Here is a 25,313-nt window from a genome sequence, read left to right as displayed (position 1 = left end):
CAATGGTCGTTCCTTTTGGTACATTATTATTTAATTTAATTGTGACTCCTCTTGCATTCTTGCTCACAATACTCTGCTCACTTGTGCAGGCTGTTGGGCTGCTGTAATATAATTTCTCCTGGTAAGTATTGTGGGTAAAGTGATATTTTTGTGGTTGTCTTTTATATAACTTGGGACGGTAACATTTGTTGAGTAAAGGAGGAAGGTGTGTCAATACTTTTGTGTCTAAAGGTTTAAAAAAGATCTACAATTTAAGTACTAGTCTTGCTTTGTTTTACCAGTAGGTTTCGCCTGCTTGTTGCCTCCACCACACTACTACTTTCAGCTGAGTGAGTCCAACTTTATTAGTTCCAGCGCTACAATCACATTTGTTCTGTCATTAATGGACAGGAAGTATATAAATGCCCCGTTGACATGAGTTTTCAATCTAGCAGCTCACCTGAACACTGATGACCGTAATCCAGGGAGTTCAAATAATCATTGACTCATGAACCTCTAGTTGAGGGTACAAAAGATAATTATTAAAAAAATATGTCCGGTTGAAATTTTTTTATCCCCGAGTATTCATACATGCTGTGAAATTCATGGCTTAGGATTTATGGTGACCCAGTTTTGTTTAGTAGCTGATGCTTTGCTGTGCCAAGTTTCCAAAGAATATTATTGGTACTGACTAATTGGCAGTAAAATTCTTTAGATGCATACTGCTTGAATATAAATAAAATGCTCTGGGTAGTTAAGTCTCTAAGAATTAATGATTGGTTTGAAAAATTACAAATTTGGAAATCCCGTGTTACTGGAGGAATCAGGAAATCTGATCTCATCAGTGCACGTTATTTGCCAGAGTTATTGACAAAGAGCAGCAACAGTGCATATTTTAAGGCATTAGGTCAAGGTTTACATACAGTGCAATTAAAAGTGGAGCATCCTTGAACCGTTGCAGAATCCTCCAGCCCTGTCATCAGCTTGTATTGAAATCATAGAATCATGGAACCTTGCAGCACAAAGGAGGCCATTCAGCCAGTCGTGCCTGTGCCAGCTCTTTCAAAGAGCTACCCAATTTAGTCCCACACCCCAGCTTTTTCCCCATAACTCTGCAAATTAGTTCTCTTTAAATACATGTCCAACTGCATTTTGAAAGTTCCTATGGAATCTGACTCCTACCACCCTTTTAGGCAGTGAGTTCCAGACCCCCACCATCCTTTGGGTGAAAAAAAAATTCTCCTCAGCTCCCCACTAGTCCTTCGACCAATTAATTTAAATCTATGCCCCCTAGTTATTGACCTCTCTGCGAAGGGAAATAGGTCCTTCCTATCCACTCTATCTAGGCCCCTCATAATTTTTATACACCTCAATTAAGTTTCCCCTCAGTCTCCTCTGTTCCAAAGAAAACAACCCCAGCCTGTCCAATCTTTCCTCACAGCTAAAATTCTCCAGTCCTGGCGGCATCCTCATAAATCTCCTCTGTACCCTCTCTAGTGCGATCGCATCCTTCCTGTAATGTGGTGACCAGAACTGAACGCAGTACTCTAATTAATTAGTGTTTTATACAGTTCTAACATAACTTCCCTGCTCTTGTATTCTATACCTTGACTAATAAAGGAAAGGATTCCGTATGCTTTCTTAAACGCCTTATTTACCTGTCCTGCTACCTTGTGAATATGCACCCCAGGTCCCTCTGTTCTTGCACCCCCCCCTAAAAATAGTACCATTTAGATTATACTGCCTCTCCATGTTGTTTCTCCCAAAGTGCATCACTTCACACTGATCCACATTAAATTGTATCTGCCATATGTCTGCCCATTTCACCAGTCTGTCTATGTCCTCCTGAGGTCTGCTACTATCCTCCTCACTATTTACTACGTTGCCAAGTTTTATATCATCTCCGCGCGCACACACACACACACACATATTATATTATATTATATATGGTCCTAATACCGACCCCTGGGGGGCCCCACTGCATATTTCTCTCCAGTCAGAAAAACGTCCATTCAGCACTATTCTCTGCCTCCTATCTCTTAGTCAATTACATACCCAAGTTTCCACTGTCCCTTTAGTACCATGTGCTTCTATTTTCTGAATAAGTCTGTTATGTGGTACTTTATCAAATGCCTTTTGAAAGTCCATATGTATAATCTACTGTACTACCTTCATCAACCCTCTCTGTTACTTGATCAAAGAACTCAATCAGGTTAGTCAGACATGATTTACCCTTACAAACAGTTGCTGGCTGTTCCTTATTAACCTTTGCAGAAAAGAATGCATTTCCTTTAGTCAGAACTGTTCAATTATTTAATCTGTCAGTTTTAATATTCAAGTACTGAAATGTTGTATAACTGATGGTTCCAACGTATTGCAGTCACTGGTTTTAGATTTAACATTGATCGGAAATTAACTAGAAGGCTGTTGCAATGTGACGGTGCACCCATCTATGGCAAAGCTGCACTGTTAACCTTGTTTCAGTGCTTTCAGATAAGATTTTCTTTTTCCTGCCAATTCTTTCCTCTGAAGCGTTTGAGTGCTTGCTGGGCACTGATTTCACAGGAGCTAGTCGCTCTCCAGTGCCTTACCAAGTGATCACTGTTAATTGACGAGGTTTGCATATGAGTCAGCAGGCTATTCAACTGAGGAGCTGGGGGCAGCCAAGCCCGATATCTGTCTCTGCCTAACTTTTTGTTTCTCCCCTCTCTCTGAACAGGAGCACTGAGGGCAATTGTAGCCCCTCCCCCACTGCTTCCCTTGTGAGATCAGTAACCTCAGCTGAGCCTTCAGGCAAACAAAGATTCTATTCTAATGCCCATTTAAACAAAAAACAACCTTGGTTTATGTGATACTTTGTCCTTCTGATTATGTAGTCGGCGTGAGATGTACAGATGTGCAATGAAACCATGGATATAAAAATATATTACAGGAGGCTGTTAAAAGTGGGACCACGTTAGTGGCGCAGGAAATGTCCACTTTAGCCATTATTGTTAATGAAGCAAATGGTAAAATATATGGGTAATAAATCTACGCCTTATTTAAACAGGCATTCCCTTTAAATGATTGTATACGATATCCTTGTAGAGCTGTTACAAATTCAATGACCCGTATGACTGAAACAAAAGGAAAGAAGGAAGCAGTGAGTTATGGTTATGAAGTGTTATGATTTTTTATTTTAAATTTCTATACAAGACCTGTTCACACCATTCAGCTGTGTATTTTTTCTTACAGTAAGTCATGCTGACTTCCTATTTATTGTAAGAGGAATTATTATTATGGCCAGCGATTTACAGTTTCTATGGGGAAAGTGGACAAAATTATGGAATACGATATGCAAAATATTGGAAAATCCCTTGTAATAAAAACAGAATTTGACTTATCCAGACACTGCTACAACAGCCTTGATAATTATCTTTTTAAATTCTTTCATTCTGTTCAGTTTACTCCAATTTTTCTTGTATTTTTGCAGCTGCTGCACAAGCAAGCTCGAGGACTTAAAAACTGAACGTAAACATTCCAATAGTTTCTGTATATTCCACTCGCCCCCACTCCTGGATCATTATACTAACTGACTTGATTTATAGAAACTAAGATGCATAGTTCTCTCTCTCCCAATATTCTAGAACCAATCCGTTGCAAGATTTTGCTGCTGCTGCAGATGCAGATGGTTAACTCGAGTACATGGGGCATGCAATTGGCAACAAGCAGTTGGTTGCCTGTTAAGCTTCCAGGAACCAGGATGAACTTTGCAACTTCTGTACTTTATAAATGTTTCTAGTATTACCTTTTTTATATTTGATCCAGTTTACAAAAATAAAAAGGGTGCATTATTTTCTTTTTCTCTCTCTGCTCCTTTCTCCCCGAATTGTTCCTCCCCTTTTCTCCCTTTGCTGTGTTTTCCTTCTTACTTTTTAGACTGGTCTAGCTGAGATTGGGATCCTATTGAATATGCAGTTGCAGCTGAGTTTGCCTTGCCAGTTCATGATGTAGTGCTTTAATACACCAATGGATGAACACACAGCCAGTTTGTACCTTATTTTAGCCTGTTCAATCTGCAGCACCTTTTGGTTGATGGCTAATTGTTTCTGACATATGGGCGGAACTCAAAACGTGCAAGTCCTCTAGTTTTGTTCACACCTTTCACTGAGATACGTGTTTTCACAAGCTGAAGATTTCATGAGCATGCTGTTATGGACATGTCCTACTGACTTCAGACATTCAACTCTGGGTTCCTGTAAATCAAAGATTCAGAAGTTGGAGCAAGCCATACACAAATATGCAACACGTATGCCCCACAGCTCTGCTGTAAAAATGGAATATTATCCTTGTAATGAGTGATGGCAGAAGTGCTTTTATATATTTTTTACATTTTTGAAGCTACAGTGCCCATTTACATCTGGATGCTGATGTGGGTTAAGCATTCTTTGGGGGGGGAGGGGGGGTTACAGTTGAATTTTGGCATGACTGGCCTCAAATTGGTATCACCTGGTGTGCCATCCATCTGATTTACATTCTTAGTCGTTGCTACCAGAATCACAGGCGCAAGTGGATAATGAAACCTCACGCCTGTGAAGTTGAAAGTTAATCTTAAATATTGAAAGCTTTGCAACTTTAAAATACATCACATATATATGATTAACTTCCACAAATTATATGCAAATCCATAGTGATAGTAGTAGAATTAAAGATCCTGTCGAAGCATAGATGTTTTGTTTATAATACTTCTGAACAAAATAGAAATTGTAGAAATGCTGCAAGAGTCATCAAATGGTTAAGAAATCACCATCCATGGGACAAAGTGGCTACTCATTCATTTTCTAGACCAAACTCCAAACTGACTTTTGACTCTGGGTGCATAGTGAGCTATGTCGTTTAGTGACCACGGGCGCGATCTTGCCAGCCCTGGGGAGGCGGGACTGCCGGGAAAATGGCTCAATGCCATCTTCCCAGGAGGCGGGTAGCCGTCCCGCGCCGGGTCCCGTCTCCTTGGAGGCGGGAAGGGATTAAAGCCTATTAACTGCCTGTTAACAGGTAGTTAACAAGCAGAAAATAGGATTATCCCCTTTTTGCCCTCAAGTGTGGACTTCCCGAAGGCTCCGAAACCTGCCAGATCAGCGAGGCGAGTAGTGGGTCTGCGGGGGGCGGGGGTACAAAAGTGTGCTGTGAAGGTAAGTGATGGGTGCAAAAGTGTAGAGGTGCGTATCTGAGGTAAGTGCAAAGTGTTATTAAAAGTGTACTTACCTTTGTTTCTTCCTGCAGGCTTCAGTCAGTTTGTATGCGGAGAGTCTCGCACCTCTGCGGTAGAGATGACAGATGGCCATTGCATTCTCAGATGCAACAACCATCTCATTTCTGCAAAAGAAAGATGTTTGAGGTCTTGAATTCAAGACGACCTCATCAAACTACAGAGAATGTCACTGTTTGACAACTTCAAGCTACAGAGAATGTCAACGTATGACGTTTCATCTGTCAAATAATTTTGACAGATGAAACGTCATACGCTGACGTTCCCTGCAACTGGCTTTCCCTTAATTGGCCGGTTACACCCGCTGGGCAGGCTTAACAACGTCAATCAAGGGAAAGTAGCATAGGTTGGCCAGAAGTTGTTGGAGGCGGGACTGAAACCCGACAAGTGGGAGTCCCGCCTCCAAAAGCTCCCCATTGGCAAAATCACCCCCCTTGTTTTCATGTTCCCTAGTCTAATTACCGTATAAAATACCGAAGCACAATGGTGTGGCATATCACTAAATCTGCATAAAGTATGTGCAATTACTGCCATTATAGTGGAATGCCATCCCGTTCTGATGGATTTTACGTCTATTCACCTGACATGAGCAAAGTTATTTGCATTTTTGTTCATCAAATTTTTATTTTACATTCTACTCTTGTGGAAGTTTTTCCCTCTTTTACTGTTCCGTATTCTGTTGCAGTGAGTGATTAATCAAGCTGAGCTAGACTCACTTACATAATAATTAGTTACTCACAATGATCAGAAGGCAGTAGTATCATTGAGTGATAAAACTTTAGCTGCCCGTGTCTACCATCTCTGCTCTAATGTTGGAATTAGTGTGGGCAGTTTTCACGTTTTCTCAGCTGGAACAGAGCATGTGGTTGACATGCAATGGCCTCCTCATTGAAGGATTAATAACTTTGATATAGTTATTGGAAGTTTATCAAGTGCTAATCTGTAGTTAAAAAAAGTCTGTGCATAAACATATGAGCTACTTTTGTGCTAAACAGCGTGCAGTTCATTTCTTGATAAGCTAGTGGTGTGTTTATTCAGATTCTGAAATAAATAGAGTTGAGTGGCCAACATTTTTGCCGTAAGCAGTTTCATTTGTAGTTTATTGGCTTTGGCCGGTCACTCCCGTTTTATCCAAGTTTGACGAAGACCATTTTTCGTATCCTGATCTAACGTCTAACATTCTACTTTTCGCTCTTTATTTCTAGTCTTGTACAGAATTGGTTGAATACATATTAAGTGGACAGTGCAAGGACACGATTGTATTTAGCTGCAGATGGATGAGCTCAGCTGTTAGAGTAATATTTGGCTGTAGTTAGATAATTTAAGGAAGACTATGTAAAATATGGAAGACCGTATGATGGTAGACTTCATTGGACTTGGTTGGCAGCTCAGAGCAACATTGAAGGAAGACTGGGAGCAAGTAGTTTAGACATATGTGGCCCTTGGTTTGGGGAGTCCAAAGGAAATAGGAAGCAAAGTAGAGGAATTTTATTCTCTTCCAAAAAAAATTCTAATATTTGACAAATTCATGCCAGTTTTGTGGCCCATGTGAAGAGTAAAATAACACCATTTGGACCTCATTCATATGTCAGAAAATAGTAAACCCATGTGCCTATAGCATTTTGTACCATAATTTTCTAACTCACTTTAAAAAAGTAAATGACTACTATATGAAAACCACCAAAAAATGGCAGTTGGGTTGGATGCGCTGGTAGTTGGGCTAACCAGGCAGAAGTAGCCCACAGGAGGTCTGAACTTCCTTTCTTAAAAAAAAAATTTGATTTGATAAACATTGGACATCATCTGAGGAAAATACAGGGAGGGAATTGGCCTGAATTTTTTTAGTCTTTCCATGCATTTGGCAAGATGAATTTAATTTGTCAAAGCTTTCTTGTGCATATTGGCTTGTGAACAGCAGAGGGAGCCATTTCCTCACTCCAAGGGTTTAAAAAGCAGATGGAAGATGATGACTTTGCAATCTTTAATTTAAAAGCACAGAACTCATCTGTTCTTTATTACAGTCAGACCATTAATAATTTGGTTACAAAAAAAATAGCTTACAGATAAATAATACATTGTAACATGTATACCAACATTAATTGAAGCTGTGTTTTTGCAGGTAACTGCTTGAATTTGAAAGTGATGCTGTAACATCAACACATGGAAGCTACAGATAAAATTGCCTATATTTGTGAAAATTAAAACTGATGATACCGTCAGTGTATCTGCCTTTTAATTGAGAACATATCATCTATCAGATATCCACAGTTTAAAAAGAAAAGTGATCAATTACTCAAACGATGAGATGTCTGTAGGTTTGTCAAAAGCAAAACTAAGCTTTGAACCCAGTACTGTTGTGGTTTAAAAACTCAGATACAACTTCCCAAATGGATCACCAAGTTTATCCATGGAGTGCCTGAGCTAGGCAGACCTGGAGGGTCCCATGTTTAATCTCCAGTCTAGGCTGAGTTATCTTGGGTCGCAGTAGGCATGCTACAATTAGCTTCTTTATTATTAGCCTTTCAGTTGGTATATAAAACTGTACACTGTCTTCGTGGTGGTATTAATCTTGGTTTAAGTTTTTGTGGCTTTGTTCATTTATTGGGGAAGGATGATCCATTCTAATACCTGTAACATTGTTTCTGGAGTCTGTACGTGAGCCCAGTAAAGACTTCTGGGTTTAGGTGGAAAAAATTGACCAGGGTTCCTGCTCCTGAGTGTTAACCAACGGCCCCTGCAAGAAGCGAGTGCGTCTCGGCGCCCAGCGAGGACAGAATCCGCTATGAGGATTCCTTTAGCCTGACAATACTCATGTCAAGGTTCACGTGTATTATGACCATTTGGCTGAGGTATCAGAGGTGCTTCCAGAGTAGTATCGCAGCAAGGAGTCAGCACCTTCAGGAGAGAAGGAGAAAATTGATACAGGAAGGGAGAAAGTAGAACGAATTTGCACCCACCATCCTGTTTATTATCAGACCCCATTTACTGATCTGTCACTAAATGTCAACTTTTGTCAAAAAACTCGTCTACTTACAACTGCAGAACTGAATGATTTTTTTAAAGTTTAAAATTGCATCAGCAGCTGGCCTAACTGAGATTGATCAGAAAGTTTATGAATAGGATCACAGAGGAAATAATTAAAAATGTTATTGTCAGAAGTACAGGTGAGGATTGGTGGGGGTGGTTATTGACTGTGATCTGCTCGACATCATTGATACTGCTTTCATAATGTTACTGGCTAATATCAGCAATAAATAGAAACTATAGATGAAAAAGTCTGCATTGATGAAAACTGGAAGGTATACAGACAGTGCAGATGGCCACTCTTAAGCAGGCAACCAGCGTGTAAAGATCATTGGCATAAATAACTAGCTACAGGAGTCCTGCCTGATGAATGCAGCCTATGATCCTGCCTACAAGAGCCACTTAGTTCCTTGGTATCTTATATCATTTATAAGTTTATTGTTTTATTAGCCTTTCAGTTGGCATATAAAACTGTACACTGTCCTCGTGCTGATATTAATTTTGGTTTAAGTTTTTGTGGCTTTGTTCATTTATTGCAGAAGGGATGATCCATTCTAATACCTGTAACATTGTTTCTGGAGTCTGTACGTGAGCCCAGTAAAGACTTAATAAAAAGTTAAATCAGGTTGTGTGTGGGGGGAGGGGGGGTCGGGGGGGGGGGGGCGGTGAGAGAGAAAGAGATCTGCGAGCACTGAAATAACAGCCAGAACAGCAATGGGTAACAAGCTTTTTATTGAGAACCACGGCACAATAAGCCAAATGGACTGGCTAAACAGCCACCCATACCTTTCATCACCTGCTGATATGCTGGATTTAAACCTAGCTTCCCAGATATGAAAAGCTGGGGGCTTTTTGCCTTACTGCACCAACTACAGGAAACTTTCTGGTATCTGGCACGGACGGGACCGACGTGGTGCCGGTTCAGCAACAATTCCGGATAACCGAACGCTATAGTGAAAGATACGGACCTTAGAGCTCCGTATGAAGCAACAAACCCAGCTTCAGAAGAATGTCCACAAGTTGCAAGCGTCTCTGTAGCTTAACAACAGCTGCAGCCAAACCCTTGCCTTCCTCAATTTGTTGCTGTGCAAGTAATAAAAGTTAGCTGAAACCACTCCTGAATTTTGCCGGTTAACCAACATTTCCGGTTATTTAGGGGCCGGTTAATCGAAAGTTTCCTGTAATTCTGTTTCTACGTGTATCTTATATGAACTTTTCACTTTACTGGTCTTCGCTGCTGCTTGTCACTTGATGCAGTTACCAACTCAAATGTCTCGTTGAGTCAGTGACATGAACCCCCTCTCACATTTTGCTGCATTGGTCAGCAGCATTTCTATCAGCAAAGTGCAGTCGACAAAATAGTTTGAAATGATTTGCTCCATTTGTTGTAATGACGAGAGGAGCCATACCTGGACTTTTTCTTGGTTTCTACTCTTTATAGTAACAATTATTCACAGTGGATGACTGAGCTACATCTGAAAACCTAGGAAACACCACTTTTAATCGGACATGTGGCAGTTTTTTGGCGGCGACTTGGCCCAGGTTGTTTGCTCCTTGGGGCTTTGTTAAGCTCCACTGCAGAGCTGAAGGGAGAGGCTTTGATTTATCGGCAGCCCTTTGTTCCGTCAGTTTATCCGACCAGAAAGCAGAGTTAGCTGTAACGTGTCGCCATTAGAGACTGAACATTAGCTGAAATAAACCATCCTGCTCCCTGTGAAAAATGTCCTGTGATTGGTTAATTAATCAGTCAAAGGGGAATGACATGGCGCTTGGCTTGAGGGACTGGGCTGCAGAGGTAAACCAGCTATTGATAAATGGTTTGTTCCAGAATTCATATATCACAAATACTTAGTAATTTTTTACCTGAGTTTGCGTGAAGGCAGATTGCAGACGATGCTTTCTCCTTTTTGCTGTGCTTATTAAACTGCTGCTGCATTGAACTGTAGTTACAGCCGTAACTGATGCCACAACACTTCCATTGAACTAATTTCCAAACCTCGTATAACTATTGTAGTGTCATTATTTATTTTGGATATGACAGCAATAAAGTCAACATACAGTTAATTTGCAAATGCATTCTCTATTTACCAAAACTGTGTTGGTGGTTGTGCAAATGAGGCAATAATTTTAAATTATTTAAAGTTACAATTTCGAGGGCTATACTAGCCATCCATTGGACTGCCTAGGATGGTCAAAACTGCTGTGGATAAGTTCAGATGTGCTGTTTTCTGAGCCAGGACACACACGTGACCTCTGCAAATGTTAAACCATAGATTTACTGCAAAGAGTGTTCACCAGCTCACGTGATTTGGGAAGGAACTTTTCCTGTTGTTGCCTTTCACATCATTTCAGCTACATCTGGGGCAGGTAGAAAATAATTGAGGCCTGTGTTTGTGTTATGGTATTTCACTCAAGAGCAGATGTAGTTTACAAAATAATTTTTAATCCGACTTGATAGTGGTTTCTGTTTGCTGCCAACATTGCCATATATTTTTATAAATCAAATGAATTTTGTATTTAATTTGCCTTAATTAGGAAAACGTGCACTTTAAGTAGTTGTATTTTAGAGTAATGCCATTCAAACATGTGGTAAATACACTTTTAAAAGATGTATTTTTGATAGATTTTCTGCACTGTACAAATGTTTAGAGAGAATATGGCTTTTTTTTCAATGCTGGTATAAAAATACTATGTAATATATACTTTATGGATCCAAAATTACAGTAAGACTAATTGACCGTATGTGCAAACACAGGGAATCAAAATGGATTGATGAATGCAAGGGAAGATTGGGCTGAATTAGTACAGTCTTGAACTGCTAATGTAAAATTTGCTTCCTGCCAAGCCAGTAAAGATATCTTCCTTCCACACAGTATCAAAAGTACATTTTTAACCTGTAGTTTAAAAAAAAACATTTTGATTTAGAACAGAGATTGCTAGCCCCATGTATCACTGCTGGTTTTTATTTGTGGCCTCGATAGTAGTTTCTATGGGTGAGCGTGTGGAGGAAAGGCGATGAAGAGGAGTGCAAAAAGCTTTGGTAGTGGGGACTCGATGAGCATTGCTTCAGGACCTGGAGCTAAATAATTATGAATTTAACAGATATGCAAATTTATTTAAACTCATTTATATTATGTTTCCATCAAACTAATTTGTCAAGGCAATAATACCTGGAAGCTGGTTTGAAAACCACAGCAAAATGGCACGCGGCGTTGGGGGAAAAAAAGTTAGTGTCTATAAAGGTTTGAGTAGTTGTGCCACTTGTTCCTGAGCACACATTTTCAGCAACGTTAATATTACTGGGAAATAAAAGTGATTTTTTTGGCCACTGTGTGTATGTAGTATGTGTAGCTCCAGAACTAGCCGCGCTTCTAGCCAAGCTGTTCCATTACAACTACAACACTGGCATCTACCCAACAAAGTGGAAAAATGCCCAGGTATGTCCTGTCCACAAGAAGTAGGACAAATCCAATCCGGCCAATTACCGCCCCATCAGTCTACTCTCAATCATCAGCAAAGTGATGGAAGGTGTTGTTGACAGTGCCATCAAGCCGCACATGCTCACCGATACTCGGTTTGGGTTCTGCCAGGCCCCCTCGGCTCCCGACCTCATTACAGCCTTGGTCCAAACATGGACAAAAGAGCTGAATTCCAGAGGTGAGGTGAGAGTGACTGCACTTGACATCAAAGCAGCATTTGACTGAGTGCGGCATCAAGGAGCGCAGGTAAAACTGAAGTCAACGGGAATCGGGGGTAAAAACTCTCCACTGTCTGGAATCATACCTAGCACAAAGGAAGATGGTTGTGGTTGTTGGAGGCCAATCATCACAGCCCCAGGACATCACTGCAGGAGTTCCTCAAGGCAGTATCCTACATCTTCAGCTGCTTCAATGACTTTCCCTCCATCATAAGGTCAGAAGTGGGGATGTTTGCTGATGATAGCATGGTGTTCATTTCCATTCGCAACTCAGATAATGAAGCAGTCTTTGCATGCTGCAAGACCTGGACAACATTCAGGCTTGAGGTAAACAGTGACAACATTCGCGCCACACAATTGCCAGGCAATGATCATCTCCAACAAGAGATGGTGGCATAGTGGTTAGCACTGTTGCCTCACAGCGCCAGGGACCCGGGTTCGAATCTGGCCTCGGGCGACTGTCTGTGTGGAGTTTGCACATTCTCCCTGTGTTTGCGTGGGTTTCCTCCGGGTGCTCCGGTTTCCTCCCACAGTCCAAAGATGTGCGGGTTAGGTTGATTGGCTATGATAAATTGACCCTTAGTGTTAGGGGGATTAAATACGTGGGGTTACGGGGATAGGGTGGGATATGTGTTGGTGTAGGGGTTATGGGGATAGGGTGGGATATGTGTTGGTGTAGGGGTTACGGGGATCGGGTGGGATATGTGTCGGTGCAGGCTCAATGGGCCGAAATGGCCTCTATCTGCACTGTGGGGTTTCTGTGATTTCTGTGAAGAGAGAGTCTAATCACCTCCCCTTGACATTCAACGGCATTACCTTCATCAAATCCCCCACCATCAACATCCTGGTGGGGGGTCACCATTAATCAGAAACTTAGCTGGACCAGCCACATAAATACTGTGTCTACTAGAGCAGGTCAGAGGCTGGGTATTCTGCAGCAAGTGACTCACTTCCTGACTCCCCAAAGCCTTTCCACTATTTACAAAGGTACAAGTCTTTAGTGTGATGGAATACTCTCCACTTGCCTGGATGAGTGCAGCTTCAACAACACGCAAGAAGCTCGACACCATCCAGGACAAAGCAACCTGTTTGATTGTCACCCCATCCACCACCTTAAACGTTTGCTCCCTCCACCTCTGGCGCACCGTGGCTGCAGTGTGTACCATCTACAAAATGCATTGCAACAACTTGCCAAGGCTTCTTCGGCAACACCTGCCAAACCCACAACCTAGAAGAACAAGGGCAGCAGGTGCATGGGAACACCACCATCTCCAAGTTCCCCTCCAAGTCACACACCATCCTGACTTGGAAATATATCGCCGTTCCTTCATCATAACTGGGTCAACATCCTGGAACTCCCTAACAGCAATGTGGGAGTAACTTCACCACATTAGCTGCAGCGGTTCAAGAAGGCGGCTCACCACCACCTTCTCACAGGCAATTAGGGATGGGCAGTAAATGCTGGCCTTGCCAGCAACGCCCACATCCCAGGAATGAATTAAAAAAATTAATGTGAAATTATAAATGGTAGGAATGTAAGTTATTGTATGTACTGTAGATAGAAAGGTCAAACTGACATTTGTTACACTATAATGATTTTTAGGATTGTGTTTACGAAAGTGCAATAATAAAACCTTGTGACATGAAATTGCTTTACATATGAATATGTTAACTGGCACTTAGGAATTCCCTTGTCGTGTATTTTAATGAAGGTATTATTAGCATCTGTAAAATAAACCGATTTACCATTCGGGGAAGAGGAAATTTTATACTATGCAATTTCACCCCATTAGTGAACGAATTAAATTTTACAGTGAGCATTTCATACATATTGAAGATAATATTTTCCATCATTCTGGGAACTTTGAAGAAAATGTAGTGGTTGAGTTGAACTGATTTTTAAAAATTGCCATGCTTTACTAAAACTATTTTTCCTTTATGAAAGGCTATATGTCACGACACTTTTCTATTTGTGCTTTTGCCAAAAAGAGATTCGTTGTTTGAAAACTTGCATTACCTATAAATGCCATTTTGTTTGTTTGTTATTATTTCATAAAATACATCAATTCATTAATTAGTCTAATTGCAAATATTTGAAGGAACAGCTTTGTTTAACATGCCAAATAATAGAAATGCACACAGTTAAAAGCTGTAAAGGAAATTGATTACTCAGGAGGTGAAAAACAGTAAAGGAAAAAGTTGCCTGTGGTGCAACTCTTATTTTCTGGTAGTATGGACATTGCACAAACTGCATTCAAGGACAAGTGATAAATAGCTCATATTTCTAAACCTTGCTATTGAATATGTTGGATACCATGGAATGTAGTTTGCTGTTTTCTTGGAGATGTGAGGAACTCATGGACTTCTTTGTCACTAAGATTGAAGCCATCCATTCAGCTGCCTCGTTACCTTTCTCTTGCTCACCAAGTTAAACTTTCCCTCAGGGCTCCATTACCCCCACCCCCCCTGCTCGCTCTGGTGCTGTACCCGCATTACTGTCTAGTTTCTCTCCCAGCTCATTCCCCACCCCCTCGCTTCACCATTGGCAGCCATGCCTTCGCTGCCTATGCCCTATGCTCTGGAATTCACTTCCTGAGCCCCAAATCTCTATCGTTCTCTCTTTCAAGACCCTCCTTAAAACCCACCTCTGACCAAATCACCCCTCCTAGTAGCTCCTTCTTTGGCTTGGTGTCCATTTTTTTGATAATTCCTTTGTGTAGCTTAGGAGGTTCTCCTAGGTTAAGGGAGCTGTATAAATTCTTGTTGTCAAATTATTTGGATGGAAACAAGTTTATTTTTAATTGCAATAGTGCAGGTCACATTTTATGTAGTGGTATGTTAGTTTCCCATCTAGAATCTGCCATTCTTGAAGTTTAAATTGTTACATTTTATCTTCAAGTTTTACTGGCTGTACTTGTGATTTTGCGAACAAATTTATATTTTAAGCACATTGAACATTACAGATATAAAATTTACGATCATCTTTTCATTTAGAAGGACACTTTTATAAGAAAGAAACAACTTGCATTAGTACAGTGCCTTTCATGTCCTCTGAATTGTCTGACAGTGCTTTGCCGTCAATGAATTAAGTTAATTAAGGAGAGCCAACACGGATTTGTGAAAGGCAGATTGTGTTTGACTAATCTAATTGAATTTTTTGATGAAGAAACAGAGGATTGATGAAGGGAATGCAATGAATGTTGCCTACATGGATTTTAGGAAGGCGTTTGACACAGTACCACATAGAAGGCTGGTTAACAAAATTGAGGCTCATGGAATAGATGGGTCAATGGCAGTTTGGATAAGGAATAGGCTTAAGGACAGAAAACAGCGAGTTGTGGTAAATGGCTGTTTTTCAGACTGGGGGATGGTAGACAGTGGTGTTCCCCAAGGGTCAGTGCTGGGGCCACTGCTTTTTTTTGATATATATAATTGACCTGGATATTGGAATATGGAGTAGAATTTCTAAATTTGCCAATGACTCCAATCTTGGGAGTGTGGCAAACAGTGAGGATGATACCAATCAACTGCAACAGGACATAGAAAGGCTAGCAGAATGGGCAGACAAGTGGCAGATGGAATTTAATAGAGAAGTGTGAGGTGAATGGCTGTTTTTCAACTGGAGGATGGGATCCAGGGCAATTTGGCACATTGGATCCAAAATTGGCTTAGTGGCAGGAGGCAGAAGGTGATGGTTGAAGGTTGTTTTTGTGACTGGAAGCCTGTGTCCAGTGGTGTACCGCAGGGATCGGTGCTGGGTCCTTTGCTGTTTGTAGTGTACATTAATGATTTAGATATGAATGTAGGAGGTATGATCAGTAAGTTTGTAGATGACACGAAAATTGGTGGAGTGGTAAATAGCGAGGCGGGAAGCCTCAGGCTACAGGATGATATAGACGGGTTGGTCAGATGGGCAGAACAGTGGCAAATGGAATTTAACCCTGAAAAGTGTGAGGTGATGCATTTTGGGAGGACTAACAAGGCAAGGGAATACACAATGCATGGTAGGACCCTAGGAAGGACAGAGGATCAAAGGGACCTTGGTGTGTATGTACATAGATCCCTGAAGGCAGCAGGACAGGTAGATAAGGTGGTTAAAAAGGCATATGGGATACTTGCCTTCATTAGCCGAGGCATAGAATATAAGAGCAGGGAGGTTATGATGGAGCTGTATAAAACGCTAGTTAGGCCACAGCTGGAATACTGTGTGCAGTTCTGGTCGCCACACTATAGGAAGGATGTAATTGCATTGGAGAGGGTGCAGTGGAGATTCACCAGGATGTTACTTGGGCTGGAGTGCTTCAGCTATGAAGAGAGACTGGACAGGCTGGGGTTGTTTTCCTTTGAGCAGAGAAGGCTGAGGGGGGACCTGATTGAGGTGTACAAAATTATGAGGGGCATAGATAGGGTAGATAGAAAGGAACTTTTCCCCTTAGTAGAGGGGTCAATAACCAGGGAGCATAGTTTCAAGATAAGGGGTAGGAGGTTTAGAGGGGATTTGAGGAAAAACTTTTTCACCCAGAGGGTGGTTGGAATCTGGAACTCACTGCCTGAAAGGGTGGTAGAGGCAGGAACCCTCACAACATTCAAGAAGCATTTAGATGAGCACTTGAAATGCCATAGCATACAAGGCTACGGACTAAGTGCTGGAAAATGGGTTTAGAATAGACAGGGCTTGATGGCCGGCGCGGACATGATGGGTCAAAGGATTTTGGCAAAGGGAACAGGGAGAGGCAATATACACTTAATGGCATAGTTTTAAAGAGTGTGCAGGGACAGAGGGACCTGAGAGTTAATGTGCATTGGTCCCTGAAAGTGGCAGGACATTTTGAGAGTGGTTAGCAAAGTATATGGGATCTTGGGCTTCATAAATAGAGGTATTGAGTACAAAAGTAGAGAAGTTATGCTGAACTGTGCAGAGGAGATTTACCAGAATGGTTCTGGGGATGGGGGCTCTTCGCTACAAGGACAGGTTGGAGAAGCTGGATTTGTTTTCATTGGAGCAAAGGAGGTTGAGGGGGGATTTGATAGAGGTGTACAAGATTATGATGGGTTTGGATAGGCTAGACGGGGAAAGGCTGTTCCCACTAGTTGATGGTACAAGGACTAGGGGACACAGATTTAAGGTTTTGGGCAAGAGATACAGGTGGGATGTGAGGAAAAATGTTTACGCAGCGAGTGGTGAGGACCTGGAACTCGCTGCTGACTGAAGTGGTGGAAGTGGAGACAATCAATGTTTTCAAGGGGAGACTGGATAGGCACTTGAGGGAAATAAACTTGCAGGGCTACGGGGATAGAGCGGGGGAATGGGACTGACTGGATTGCTCTACAGAGAGCTGGCACGAACTCGATGGGCCGAATAGCTGCCTCCTGTGCTGTTATTACTTTTGAAGTGTAGTGTACGGTTATGTAAGCTAACACAGCAGCCAATTCTCTGGCACAGCATGGTCCCATAAACCAGAATGAGATAAATGGCCTGTACATATTAATAATTGAACATTGTTTACATCCTTTAATGAGCTCCAAAATCTCATCAGGACACATGAACGTGTGCCCCGGTCTTTTCAAAAGTTGTGGTAAATGCATGTAGTAACATGTTTTTTGTGTCACAGGAATAACTCGTACAACTTCCTGGCAGATGACTCAGTTTTTACCAAACCTGATGGAATGTAATTACTCAACTGAAAGGGGTTACTTAAGTTTAGGTGTGATGGACAGCGGGACTGCAAGTTTAATTATTTTTGACAGCCAAATAGATATATTTACTAATAAATAATCTTGCCCTTATCTTGCTGAATGCAGAAATTTCAAGCTTTTACCTGTTGGGTTGGGTTAGTCCTCAGATTCAAGCAACTTTGGGCAGGGTAAGGTGTGGCCCATCCAAAAGGAGCTGAATTTACCAGACTAATGGGATATTACAGTACGTACTCTGTTGTCCTTATCCAGGCCTCTGAGCTTGTCATTATGCTTAAAGCACCTGAGTACATAATCTAGGGTGACATTTCGGTGCAGTATTGAGGAGTGCTAAGGTGTCTGAAGTGCTGTCTATTGGATGATAACTTAAACCAAAGTGACAGCGTCTTGTTCCATTTGTTAAGGAAATGTTAAAGATCCTGTGGTACTGTTCAAAGAAGAACAGGAAGTTCTCCATGTCCAGGCCAACATTTCCCTCTCAACCAATACCAGAGTAGAAAAGAAACTTGTCATTCAACACTGCACTTCAAAGTAATCCATTGTATATTTATATTCATGGTCTTCCAAAAAAAACCACTGAGGAACTTTCTATATCAAAAAAAGCTCTGAATCACTTTCTCATCCGCACTGAGCAATAGCCTAATGTTGCTGCATAGGTGGAAATCGGGAATTGTCACACCTCTGGATGTCTTGACCATTTTTCCAAAGAAAGGAGTTGGGGAGTAAAAATAATTATTTTTTAAAAGCAATGAGTATTCTCATGAGTTTTTTTTAAAAGAGACACCTAGACAAAAGGTGGTTATTCTGCTAATCCAAAGTTACTGCTTCCACAGACTAAACAATAAGCGATTTGTTAGTTTGTCTGGATATTCAGAAGGACGCCTCTTGTCATTGTGGTCAGAAACTATTTTAACTCTTTTGGTCTGCGAGAAGGAAAGGCGTTTTCACAGAGTGAGTGGCTTTTAAGAACTAAACACAGCCACCAAGGAAGGCAGTGATGCTGCACAGGAAGCAGCAAAAGGCTGCAGAAAGACTGGGAACTGCAGGGAGAGTGGTTCTGCCCTGGGTTGTAGAACAGGCTGCAGAGAAATTTATTCTGTTTAAGAAAGACAATCCACCCGTGTGGGGGTGGTGGTGCGTGCTCATTTGTATCATTACGCGAATATAAGTTGTAATGATTGAACTGAGCAACTCTGGTACTATCACTCTATGTTTCACCTTACTGTGGAGTAAAGCAACTTATAATTCAAACCATACTTCGCTTTATCCAGTATTAACTCCGTCCACCGTCTGAGATATTGGAATCTATTATAAAGGATGCAATAACTGGTCACTTAGAAACTAATAGTAAGATTGGGCAGAGTCAACATGGATTTATGAAAGGGAAATCCTGTTTGACAAACCTATTGGAGTTCTTTGAGGATGTAACTAGTGGAGTAGACAAAGGGGAACCAGTAGATGTGTATTTTCAAAAGGCCTTCGATAAGGTCCCACGCAAGAGGTTGGTGAACAGAATTAGGGCACAAGGAATTGGGGGTAATGGCCTAGAAATTCAGTTGCGTTCGCCAGCCGTTAGCGCCATAAGAGGAGTAGATTTCGAGCGCTAGGCACTTAGCGCCCGGGCGCAGGCCGATCTGCGCCTACGCCCAACTTCAGTTGACATTTAGCGCCGGCGCAAAGTGTTTGCGCCCGCTCAGCTGCGCGCGCAGCTTATGACGTCATTTCGTCGTGCAACGCTGTTTGTGCGCCCCAAACCGGAACTTCAGTGGCGCCCGCCCAATGTGGGCGTGGCGCTGTTAAGAACTGTGAAGTGGAACGCAGCAGAGGCCCTGCGGGCCTCGGGGAGCGCTAATTAAAGGGCACTCAGACTGGACTATAAAGGCCAGCCATTTTGCTGCAATGACTTTAGTGCTTTGGATTTCTGGACAGAGACCAAGGAACAGACCTTACTGATTTGGGACAACGTAGGAGAGGTATTTTTGGCTTCTGGCCAGAGCTTGGAAATTTGACTCATTGTGATTTCACTGTTTGCAAGTATATTATGGGGGCTGCATGGGGTTCCAACCCTCAGTTCCAGCATTATGTGCGAAGGGCTCGCAGACGCTGTGTGAGAGGGGCAGCCATGCCTAGACGCAGAGGGGCCATCAGGCGTCGGCAACGTAGGCCTTACCCACTCAGGGAATACCGGCAGCAGGTGTCCTATCTCACCATGACTGCCGCGCATTGTGTGAAGAGGCTGCGCTTCAGAAGGGAGATGGTTGCAGAGATCTGCCAGCTGCTTCACAGAGATCTGCGTCCACAGCTGATGTGCAGGACGTCTGTCGGTGGAAGTGAAGGTCACGGTGGCTCTGAACTTTTATGCAAGCGGCTCCTTCCAAGCCGCTGCTGGGGACATAGCGAACATCTCCCAGTTCGCCGTGCATCGCTGCATCCGGCAGGTCACCGATGCCCTTTTCGCAAGGAGACACCAATTCATCTCCTTCCCCATGACCCTAGAGAGGCAGGAGCAGCGTGCAGTCGGATTTGCCAGGATCGCTGACTTCCCCATGGTGCAGGGCGCCATTGACTGCACGCATGTGGCTATGCAGGCACCTATCGACAATGCCGAGGATTACCGCAACCGGAAGGGCTACCATTCCCTCAATGTACAGCTGGTGTGTGACCACAAGCAGCGCATCCTAGCTGTCAATGCCCGCTTTCCAGGAAGCAGCCACGATGCATTTATCCTGCGCCAGACTACAGTGGCTGACATGTTCCAGGCACAGCCTCCCCCAAGGGGATGGCTTATCGGGGACAAGGGCTACCCTTTGTGTACATGGCTCATGACCCCGCTCCGCGCGCCCAGGACCCCTGCTGAGGAGGCATACAACGAAAGCCATCAAGCCACAAGGAACATCATAGAGCAAACGATTGGCGTCCTCAAGCAACGGTTCCGCTGCCTGGATCGTTCCGGCGGATCTCTACAGTATTCGCCGGATAGAGTCTCCCAGTTCGTCGTCGTTTGCTGCATGCTGCACAACCTGGCTATCCGCAGGACTCGGGCACTGCCACCTCACGTTGGACCACCACCTCAGGAGGACCAGGAGGAGGAGGAGGAGTACCAGCCCAGGAGGGAGCCACAAGGTCCAAGGGCCGTCCGCCGGCGGCTTATTGAACGACACTTCTAGGCCCCCTCTCAGGGAATGGCTTGTGGCAATGAACGCACCTGAATGCAGCCGCTCCGCAAGCCCTCAGCCGGTTAACGCAACAACCACTTGAAACATGACACATGGACAAGCTGAATAAATAAAAAGCTTTATTTAACAAACTCCGGGCCCTTCCCACATGAAACACAAAAACAGACAACACCCCCAAAAAACAGTCAAAAACATATCTCACTCCCACAACCTGGGGAGGAATAACAAAACTTGTCCATCCAATTGGCCTTCATCCTCGGCCTTACCAAGACAAACCCCCCCCATACAGAACACAAACACCCCCATCTAAAAAAACATTTGCCATCATCTTCGGCCTTACCAAAATAAACCCCCCCCATACAGAACACAAACACCCCCATCTAAAAAAACATTTGGCAACACACTCTACTTGGTGTGCCGAGAGGGCGAGTCCTTGTGCAGGCTTCTCTGGCCCCTGCACGACCTGCTGCTCCGCCTCAACCTGGGCCCTGTGGGTGTTGCAAGGCTGGGGGAAGGCTCCTGAGGGGCACAAAGCGTGACGGCAGATGCCCTTGGGGGTCGGCCTAGAGGAGGTCCGGCCCTGGAGGGGCCGGCTGCTGACTGCTGCAGCTGTGGCTGGGCAGCATCAGTCTCTCCAGCTCGTCGCAGCTTTGCTGAGGGAGTGGCAGTGGCGGCTGCAGCAGTGGGGGCAAGCTGGCTGATGCCAGGCGCTCGCTGGTCGCCAGAGACACTGGCACTCGGCCGGGCTGGCACTGCAGCAAGCGCAGCAATCTGGTGAAGGCCAGACCGCTGTGCTGCAGCAGCGCGGCAGGTGCCCTGGCGATGCGTCCGTGACACAGCGAGTGTGGCAGAAGTGAGTGCCCGTACTGCCCTGGTCTGTGCCCGCATCAGACCAGCCAGTGTCTGCACGGCACCACTCATGAACTCTCGACTCGCGTCCTGTGCTGCCGCGAGTTGTTCGACACCCCTGGCCTGTGAGTCCCCGAAATCGGCCACACTATGAGCCAGGGACTCTCTGGCCTGAGGCAACTGTCCCACAACCCCCATGAACTCGGTGTGGCGCCGCTCCGAATCCGCGGACATTTGATCAAGGAGGCGCACCTCCTGGGCGAGGACCGTCTCCGGACTGGAGGCCGGACTCTCCCTCTGGGGAGAAGGCCGCCGAGCTGGCTGACCCTTCCCGCGTGGCTGGACGCCACTGGGCCCAGCAACTGCCCTCCCCTGCAACACTTCCCCCCTCTGGGGAGAAGGCAGCCGTGCTGCCCGACCCTTCCCACGTGGCTGCACGCCACTGGGTACAGGAGCTACACCCCCCTGCAACACTTGCCCCTGGCTCTCCTCCAGGCAAGACGTGTCCCCTCCATTGCCATCCCCTGGCGCGGATGAGGGTTCCCCCGATGTGCCGCCTTCCTCTTGGTCCTCGTCCTCCTCTTCCGAGGGACTGACACTCGCGGCTTCAGGGACCTCCTCCTCACCAGCTGAAAGCAGGAAGGCGCAAGAGTAGCTTTAGAGTGAGGACAGGGCGTCAGCGAGGGAGGCATGAGTGGTGGCATTATGCGCATTGGTGGGACAGTGGCAAAGGATGTAGACCTGAAGCGCAAGGGGAACGAGAGAGGTCCAAATGGTCATGTCCTTACCATTGGGGCCCAGCACAGGGTCGGCATCTCCAATAGCAACGGGGCCAATCACCCGGGCACGCATGAGTCGAGCCACGCGCTCCTCCAGGTCACTGAGCTCCTGGAACTGGACACGGCCTCCCCCGGTGACAGTCCGGCTCTTCAGATTCTGCGCCAGCTTGGCCTGCAAGAGAAAGGACGGCCTCTAAGTACAGTGTGGTGCCCTGTTGTTGTGTGCACTGCCTCCCATGGTCGAATAGCTTGGCCAGTGTGTCAAGTGCAGAAAGTGCTACTGATGATCATGCCAGTGCCATAGCTGCTGGAGGAGGGCTGGCCATTAGGCCTTTGAGGTCCCTTTGCCCATAATGTGAGGTGCACATGCAAGGATGAGGAGGACACTGGAAAGGGTACTCACCCTGACTAACCGAGTGAGGTCGTTGAACTTCTTGCGGCATTGGTCACCAGTCCTGGGGACATCGCTGTTGGCTGTGACCCTCTGGGCGATTTCCCTCCAGGCTCTCCTGTACAGCCTCTTGGGAGCCTTCTTGCCACTGTCCGGGCACAAGATACCTCTTCTCTTCTCCAAACCCCTAAGCAGCACCCTCAAAGCATGCTCTGAGAAGCGCTGCGCTTGTTCATGGGCCTTCTGCATGGCTTCAGGCGCTATTTGGGTCCAGCAGCAGTGTTCAGGCCTAGCTGCAGGGCTCCACTATCCAGGGCGTGGCAGCAGACCAAGTCGACCCTTCCCCCTTTAAGAGCTGGCCGGCGTCAGGGTGTCTGCTGTCAATCAAAACATGACCGCACCTGCGCTGCGCCCGGCCTCGGCGTTATCACTCTGCACCGCCGGCTTAGCGCCTAAAGATAGGGGTGCAACGCCAGTTTCAGCGCTCGCCCAAACTCCTTGGCCAAAGCTACTGAATATCGGCGAAGTGGCCTCCACTTTCCGGCGGGCGCTAACTTTAGCGCCCGCCCGAATTTACCGCCCCAAAAGTGGCTATACTGAATTTCTAGGCCAATATACTAGCATGGATTGAGAATTGGTTAACAGACAGAAAACAAAGAGTAGGGATAAACAGGTCTTTTTCAGGATGGCAGGCTGTGACTAGTGGGGTACCGCAAGGATCGGTGCTTGGGCCCCAGCTATTCACAATCTATATCAATGATTTGGATGAGGGGACTAAATGTAACATTTCCAAATTTGCTGATGACACAAAACTAGGTGTCAGTGTCAGTTGTGAAGAGGCTTCAAGGGGATCTCGATAGGCTCAGTGAGTGGGCGAGAACATGGCAGATGGAATATAATATGGATAAATATGAAGTTATCCACTTTGGTAGAAAAACAGAAAGGCAGAGTATTTCCTAAATGGTGAAAGATTGGGGAATGCAGATGCTCAAAGGGATCTGGGAGTCCTTGTACATGAGTCACTGAAAGTGAATGTGCAGGTGCAGCAAGACATTAGGAAGGCAAATGGTATGCTGGCCTTCATTACAAGAGGATTTGAGTACAGGAGTAAAGAAGTCTTACTCCAATTATATCGGGCCTTGGTGAGACCACACCTGGAGTACTGTGTACAATTTTGGTCTCCTTACCTAAGGAAGGATATACTTGCCATAGAGGGAGTGCAACGAAGGTTCACGAGATTGATTCCTGGGATGGCGGGATTGTCGTATGAGAAGAGATTGAGTAAACTAGGCCTGTATTCTCTTGCATTCAGAAGAATGAGAGGGGATCTCATTGAAGCATACAAAATTATTACAGGGCTTGATAGGGTGGATGCTGGGAGAATGTTTCCCTTGGCTGGGGGGTCTAGAACCAAGGGCCACAGCCTCAGGATAAAGGGTAGGCCATTCAGGACTGAGATGAGAAGAAGTTTCTTCACACAGAGGGTGGTGAATCTTTGGAATTCCCTACCCCAGAGGGCTGTGGAGGCTCAGTCATTGGGTATATTTAAAACGGAAGTCGATAGATTTCTGATTAGTAAGGGCATCAAGGGATATGGCGATAGGGCCGGTGAATGGAGTTGAGGCAGAAGATCAGCCATGATCTCATTGAATGGCTCGAAGGGCCGAATGGCCTACTCCTGCTCCTATTTCTTATGTTCTTACGAAGAGTTGCACGTGCAAAATACACACACATTTAGTCCAGATCGCTTAGGATGCTATTGTTACGTCCCTGGGTTATGCTATCATTCAAGTATAGGGCCGTATGAGTCATCTCCCATAAAGACAAGAGACTTAAGTGAGCAACTGATACCAATGAACCTGAGAAGGTATCTACTGCAAGTCCAAATTTGTAATCGGAACAATAATACTTTTCTCAATGCTTTTTTTTTTTTACCTGTTCTGTATCTTCAATTTATCAGCAGCCTTCAAGACCTGTAGAGTTCTTTGATATTGGTTGTACATGAAACACAAAAGGTTAACATGCAGGTGCAGCAAGTAATTAGGAAGGCAAATGGAATGTTGGCTTTTATTTCAAGGGGGATAGAGTATAAAAGTAGGGAAGTCTTGCTACAACTGTATAGGGCGCTGGTGAGACCACACCTAGAGTACTGCGTACAGTTTTGGTCCCCTTATTTAAGGAGGATTATACTTGCATTGGAGGCAGTTCAGAGAAGGTTCACTAGGTTGATTCCTGGGGTGGAAGGGTTGTCTTATGAGGAAAGGTTGATCAGGCTGGGCCTATGCTCATTGGAATTCAGAAGTATGAGAGGTGATCTTATTGGAACATATAAGATTCTGAGGGGGTTGGACAGGGTAGATGGTGAGAGGATGTTTCCCCCTTGTCAGGAAATCAAGAACGAGGGGGGCATAGTCTCAGAATAAGGGGTCGCTCATTTCAGACGGAGATGAGGAGGAATTTCTTCTCTGAGGGTTGT

The 25,313-nt window shown here is 44.5% G+C and overlaps 1 protein-coding gene across 3 annotated transcripts in view; it reads left to right on the top strand.

Annotated features, from left to right (window-relative positions):
• The window catches only part of pinx1 (PIN2 (TERF1) interacting telomerase inhibitor 1), a 115,557-nt gene that overhangs the window by 43,867 nt on the left and 46,377 nt on the right, over positions 1-25,313 (top strand). The window contains exon 7 of one of the 3 annotated variants that reach the window (XM_085997009.1): positions 3,452-3,814. The exons of the other annotated variants lie outside the window; for them this stretch is intronic. Within the exon in view, the coding sequence (XP_085853135.1) occupies positions 3,452-3,487 (36 nt within the window). The 3' untranslated portion in view covers positions 3,488-3,814. Of the gene's footprint in view, positions 1-3,451; positions 3,815-25,313 lie in introns of those variants that run through there. 3 annotated transcript variants of the gene reach the window in all.

The sequence above is a fragment of the Somniosus microcephalus genome, chromosome 9 (assembly GCF_052327205.1).
Source record: "Somniosus microcephalus isolate GS21.2 chromosome 9, FLI_Smic_1.0, whole genome shotgun sequence".
NCBI lineage: Eukaryota > Metazoa > Chordata > Chondrichthyes > Squaliformes > Somniosidae > Somniosus > Somniosus microcephalus.
The sequence above is the reverse complement of the archived record's forward strand: the minus strand, read 5'-3'. Positions and strand labels throughout refer to the sequence as shown.